The sequence below is a fragment of the Falco biarmicus genome, chromosome 3 (genome assembly GCF_023638135.1).
Source record: "Falco biarmicus isolate bFalBia1 chromosome 3, bFalBia1.pri, whole genome shotgun sequence".
In the NCBI taxonomy this organism is placed as follows: domain Eukaryota; kingdom Metazoa; phylum Chordata; class Aves; order Falconiformes; family Falconidae; genus Falco; species Falco biarmicus.
In genome coordinates, this window is record NC_079290.1 from 110,162,552 (window position 1) to 110,167,552 (window position 5,001).

Genomic DNA, 5,001 nt, shown 5'->3' on the forward strand with positions numbered 1-5,001 from the left:
AAGGGGCAGTGCCTGGGGGGAAGATGGGGCTTCCAGACCCAGGTGTGAGCTGTGCTTGTGCTGCTTGTTAAGTTATTTTTAATTATTTATTTTGTTGGGATGTGCTGGCCTCCCAGCTTGGACATTGTGCTAAAGAACTGCTGGAGGAGGTGGGCAGAGGCCATCGGGGTGTCTCCAGCCAAGGTGAGAAGGGGTTGGAGTGCACTGGCAGCTGCCGCAGGCCATCACCCCCTTTTAATTCTTAATTTTTAATATTTTTTTTTTAATGGGAATTCATGGAAAAAAAGATGTTTGGTGCCGCAGTTGTTCAGCAGGGAGGAAAGGTGCTGCAGCAGCATGCCCGGCTGGCAGCGCGCCCTGACGGGGCCGGACTGGGGGCTGGCCGCAGCCGGGCGCCGTGCGGCCGCGTAGTGGTTCCCAGTCGCAGCAGCTCAGTGGGACCAGTTCCCCTCCGCCTCCCTGCAGCGGCGCCTCCCGGCCGCCAGGGGGCGCCCCGCTCGCAGCCGCCCCGCCTGGGGAAAGGGGCGGGGCCAGGGGGCGGGGCCGCACCTTCGGGGCGGCGGGCCAGAGCGGGGGCGGGCGGAGTTCCGCCGCGATGGCGGCCATGGCAGCGGAGCCGGAGGACTACGAGGCGGTGCTGTGCGTGAAGCCGGCGGTGCACGTCTACCGGGTGCCACCGCGGACCTCTAACCGCGGCTACAGGTGGGGGCTGCGCCTCTCCGGGGGGCCCTTCCCGCTGGGGGGGGCTGCTGCCCTCCCTCGGCCTATACGAGGCGGCTGCCCCCTCCCTCCCGTGGGGTGTCTGCGCCTCCTGTCATGGGGTGCGCGGGGTTTGCTGCCTCGATGGGGGGGTCCCCTCTCCATAAGGTGCGTGGGACCTGCCCCTCGCTATGGGGCGGCGAGCCCTGCACCTCATAAAGCATCTCTGCCCCCCAGCCAGGGATCTGTGCCCCCCTGTGTTTTGGGGCTCCTCTCCCGTCAGTCCTCAGATTTGCTGACGTGCCAGGCTGTAGCTAACGCAGCTCAGCACCTCTGAGAAACCGCTTTGGAGCTGGAGATCCTGCAGAAAGGGAAGCGAAACCTCTTGTGCAATTGGTGCCTGGTCCCCGCTGGGACCTGACGCCTGGTTTTGCAGGGGGCCAGCTGTTTTGGGGGTGAAACGAGAGATGTCGTGATAAACCTGCCTCCTTCTGCAGTGGGCAGGGGTGCAAGAGGGCTCCCGCTTGCTCTGCTTTGGTACTGTTAACAAGGAGGGTCCAGCAGACAACCTCTGCGATGCATTGTAGAGGCATTACAATAGGTTGTTGGTGGTGTCTGGGCTGTGAGAGGCAGCTCAGACAGCTGTTGCTGTTTCCTCTTTCTCCAGAGCTGCAGAGTGGCAGCTGGACCAGCCGGCGTGGAGCGGCAGGCTGCGGATCACAGCCAAGGGCAAGACTGCGTTCATTAAGCTGGAGGACAAGACCTCGGGTAGGGAGGAGGGAAGACGATGGCTTCGTACCTCTTTGTTTGGATGAGGATGGCATAGAGGTGCTGTGCCCTGGTGTTAACCTGCTCCTGTTTCTCTTTTTCAGGTGAGCTTTTTGCTCAAGCACCGGTGGAACAGTTCCCTGGCATTGCTGTGGAGAGCGTGACAGACTCCAGCAGATACTTTGTCATCCGGATTGAAGATGGCAATGGTGTGTCATGAGACGCGGGGCATGGGTTTGGGGAAGGCCTCAGGAAAGTCTTCAGTGCCCTTGCTGCTCTTATTTATGAAGGATTCTGGCTCTCAAAGGCTAAATGTTCCCTGCGTATGATGGCAAAGGGATGAATTATTTTGCTCCCGCACGCTGGCTGCGCTCTGTCCTTCACCAGGAATAAAACCAGTTTAATTTCATTGCTCAGCGTTAGTGTGAAGACACCTCTGTACACAGGATCATCGCTGTGATGTCAGCTTCTGCTTTGACTTGCTTGTATTAATTTAAAAGCTGCTTTTACTAAGCCTATATGTGCAACCAACAGACTAAAACTGTTTCTAGTCCCATATCTCAATCTCTGGAGTCCCAGCTCCAGTTGAAGGAGGCAGCAGGCATGAGGCTGTGCGGGGTGGTATGTCCCATCCCTCCTCCTCCTCTGCTTTGCGATCCCAGCCCTTACTCTTCCTTCCCCAGGCCGCCGTGCTTTTATTGGAGTTGGCTTTGTCGACCGAGGGGATGCTTTTGATTTCAACGTGGCTCTGCAAGACCATTTTAAGTGAGTTCGTGCCTCTCCCTGTGTCCTCTCAGTTTGATTTGGTTTTTTCATTTGCAGATGTCCACCAGAAATGGTGGGGGAGAGGAAGCGGTGAGCTCCTGTCACGCTTGAGCCAGCAAGCATGGTGTAAAGAGGGGGAAATGCCTGTTCGTCTATGCAGCCTTTCTGCAGGCAGCTCTCCCTCTCTCAGATATTTCCCAGTCTATTAGCAGGGTCACAGACTAGGCTTCCCAGTCCAAAATCGGGCAGATTCCCAAATTCCTTTTCTCCTATGCCACCAGTAAGGGACTGCTCGTGAGGAACTGGGGTGCTGCTCCAGCTCCTGGCAGGCAGTGGGATTTTAGGGCAGGGTGGGCTGTGCCTCTGGTTCCCTTGGTGCTGCCTGTAGCACTTTGCTCCGGCAGGCAAGGTCTCGCGGATCACATCCAGCACTTTTAAAGAGCTGCTGCCAGGCAGAGGGGATGATCTTGGGCAGGATTTGTCCCAGAGAGCCTCAGGCTTGTCGTTGATGTGTCCTTTTCTGCTTATTTACTTCCTGCAGATGGGTGAGGCAGCAGAGCGAGCTGGCCAGGCAGGCCGAGAACCCTGAGCAGGGACCAAAACTGGATCTGGGCTTTAAGGAGGGGCAAACCATCAAACTCAACATTGCGGTGAGGGGCTTTTCCAGCTCAGTCCATTCCTGGCCTTTCCCTTGGGTGGCACAAGAGGAAGCAGTGGCTTCTTCCCAAAATCCCCATGTAGAAGGAAGCCTTTCATGATAACATGCACGCAGTGATTTGCAGAGGGGTTGTATTACAGTTCCCAGTTACTGAGCTGTGTCTCTGGGTTCGTGGTGGGGATTTGCAGGTAAAAATATCCTTAGTGTGACCCCTTTTGCTGCACCAGCAGTGGGACGTCACAGCACAGCAGTGGTGGTTTTTTTCCCCAGATTAAAGCAATCTGGATTTGTGTGACCCGTGGCTGGGAGGAATCATGCTCTGGCTCTGGATTTAAATGTGATATCACTCCCATTTCCTTCTTTCTTTCAGAACATGAAGAAAAAAGAAGGAGCAACAGGGAACACCCGACCACGTCCCGTGGGGCCTGGGGGCCTGAGCTTGCTCCCACCACCTCCTGGAGGAAAATCTTCCGCTCCAGTTTTTCCTTCTGGAGAGCAGCCATCTTCGCTCCCCAAGCCCACCCAGCTCCCGGGCACCCCCATCACAGGTCCGTGCTCATACAGCGACGACTGTAAAGCTCTTTAGACTCTGTTTTATCCATCCAAGTTGGAAAAACAGTGTGGGGAATCTGGGAATAAGTGGGAAATAACTCCTGGTGTTTGTTTTCTCTCTTGCTGACTTTCCTGGCTGTTGACAGACTCCCTCTTGTCCTGGCCGCAGCCTGCTGCTGCTCCCTCTGCCGTTGCTGGAGACGTCTGGGGAGACTTTGCCAAAGCTTCAGGGTGAGGCCATGTGGGGTTTGTGGGTGACGTGGGTGATCCAAGTCCTACTTGTTTTGCTGAAAAACCCCCACTGGGTTGGGGGTGCGGCTCCATCCAGACCCCTGTTTGGGATTTAAAAGCGGTGCTGATGGCACGCGTTGCAAATTCCCCGAGTTCGGTGCAGGTCTGTGGGCGCTGCCTTCCTCATCCTCCCAGCACCAGCACCATGCCCCGTCTTCCCCCGCTGCTCGGGGCCGCTCTGTGCAGCAGGAGAGTTTTGGGGCGACCCTGGAGGACCCCCTGGCAGCTGTCCAGCTCCCTCCCTGCGTGCTGCAGTCCCTTTCAGTGTCTAAAACCATTTTTTCCCCCCCTTTTTCTCTCCTTCCAGGTCAGCTTCTAACCAAACTCAGGCGAACGCAGGCTGGGTTCAGTTCTGACCCCAGCCCATTGTCTGCTCTTCCCCGCGCGGGTGCTGGGATCACTGTGATTCCTTCAGGACCAAAGCAGGGGCTTCAGGACACCCCGCTCCTGCCCTTAAATCCCACCCGGCATCGAAATGCTGAAATAAGTGCCAGAGAGTAAAATGACACGTGCCTTAAAACACTCCACACCAGTGCCCTCTGCCTTGGGGGCATTTTATTTTCTACCTGGATCACAGGAAACTTTTGAGGCATCTCCTTTCGCAAAAAAAACCAACGCCATCAGCTTCATCGCCTCTCCTTAATAACGAGAGGGCGAGCGTGCACTTAGAGCAGGAGGACTCTTGCTTGCAGCACTGCCCCAATTAAGGTAATTTTCACTAAAGGTTTAAGCAGCAGAGCCTTCTCTGCTTTCTCCTCGCATATTTGGGCTGGATAGATCCTTCCCTCAGCGGGGAGCATCCTCCTGGAGACATCCTGCCTGGAGAATCCAGATGAACAACTTGCCGAGATGCTGAATGTCACCCCAGGTTTTTTCTGAGCGCTTAACTCTGCGATGCGGGAGGCGGGGAGCCGGACTGCTGTGTTTCGATGCTGAAATTCCTAATTTCTTGCTCTGGGAAGTTTTTTTTTCTCCTCTATTTTGAAGATGGATACTTCTTTCTGTGGACGTTTTATTAAGCGATAACATGCAGTTACGGACAGAACAGAGTCGGTCTCTTTGACAGAGCTGGGGTTGAGATTCCTCTTTAAACAAATAAATATTTTCTTACCTATTTATATGAAGGCCTTTCAGTGTAAAAAGTCCTGCTTATTTTTTTGCAGTGCCTTGGATTTTTATTATTTCTGTTTCCAACTGGATGATGAACATTTTGGTTTCAGAGCTTGTAACGGTGCCTGGCAGCGAGTACGCAAACCTAGGCGAGAGAT

At 55.0% G+C, this 5,001-nt stretch overlaps 1 protein-coding gene across 1 annotated transcript; it reads left to right on the forward strand.

Annotated features, from left to right (window-relative positions):
• The first annotated feature begins 544 nt into the window (after positions 1 to 544).
• NECAP2 (NECAP endocytosis associated 2) lies at positions 545 to 4,851 on the forward strand. The gene is made up of 8 exons (XM_056331124.1): positions 545 to 702; positions 1,367 to 1,467; positions 1,572 to 1,676; positions 2,151 to 2,232; positions 2,774 to 2,882; positions 3,261 to 3,438; positions 3,589 to 3,673; positions 4,041 to 4,851. Exons 1-8 carry the CDS (start codon positions 596 to 598, stop codon positions 4,087 to 4,089), a joined length of 816 nt encoding a protein of 271 aa, XP_056187099.1. The 5' UTR covers positions 545 to 595; the 3' UTR covers positions 4,090 to 4,851.
• The last annotated feature ends 150 nt before the right edge of the window (positions 4,852 to 5,001 follow it).

Excerpts from the sequence above, each read along its gene's own strand:
- NECAP2 (XM_056331124.1), top strand. The coding sequence starts at position 596 with ATGGCGGCCATGGCAGCGGAGCCGGAGGACTACGAGGCGGTGCTGTGC. Across the intron at positions 3,439-3,588 it reads CCCGGGCACCCCCATCACAG|ACTCCCTCTTGTCCTGGCCG; the intron begins GTCCGTGCTCAT and ends GGCTGTTGACAG. Across the intron at positions 3,674-4,040 it reads GACTTTGCCAAAGCTTCAGG|GTCAGCTTCTAACCAAACTC; the intron begins GTGAGGCCATGT and ends CTCTCCTTCCAG.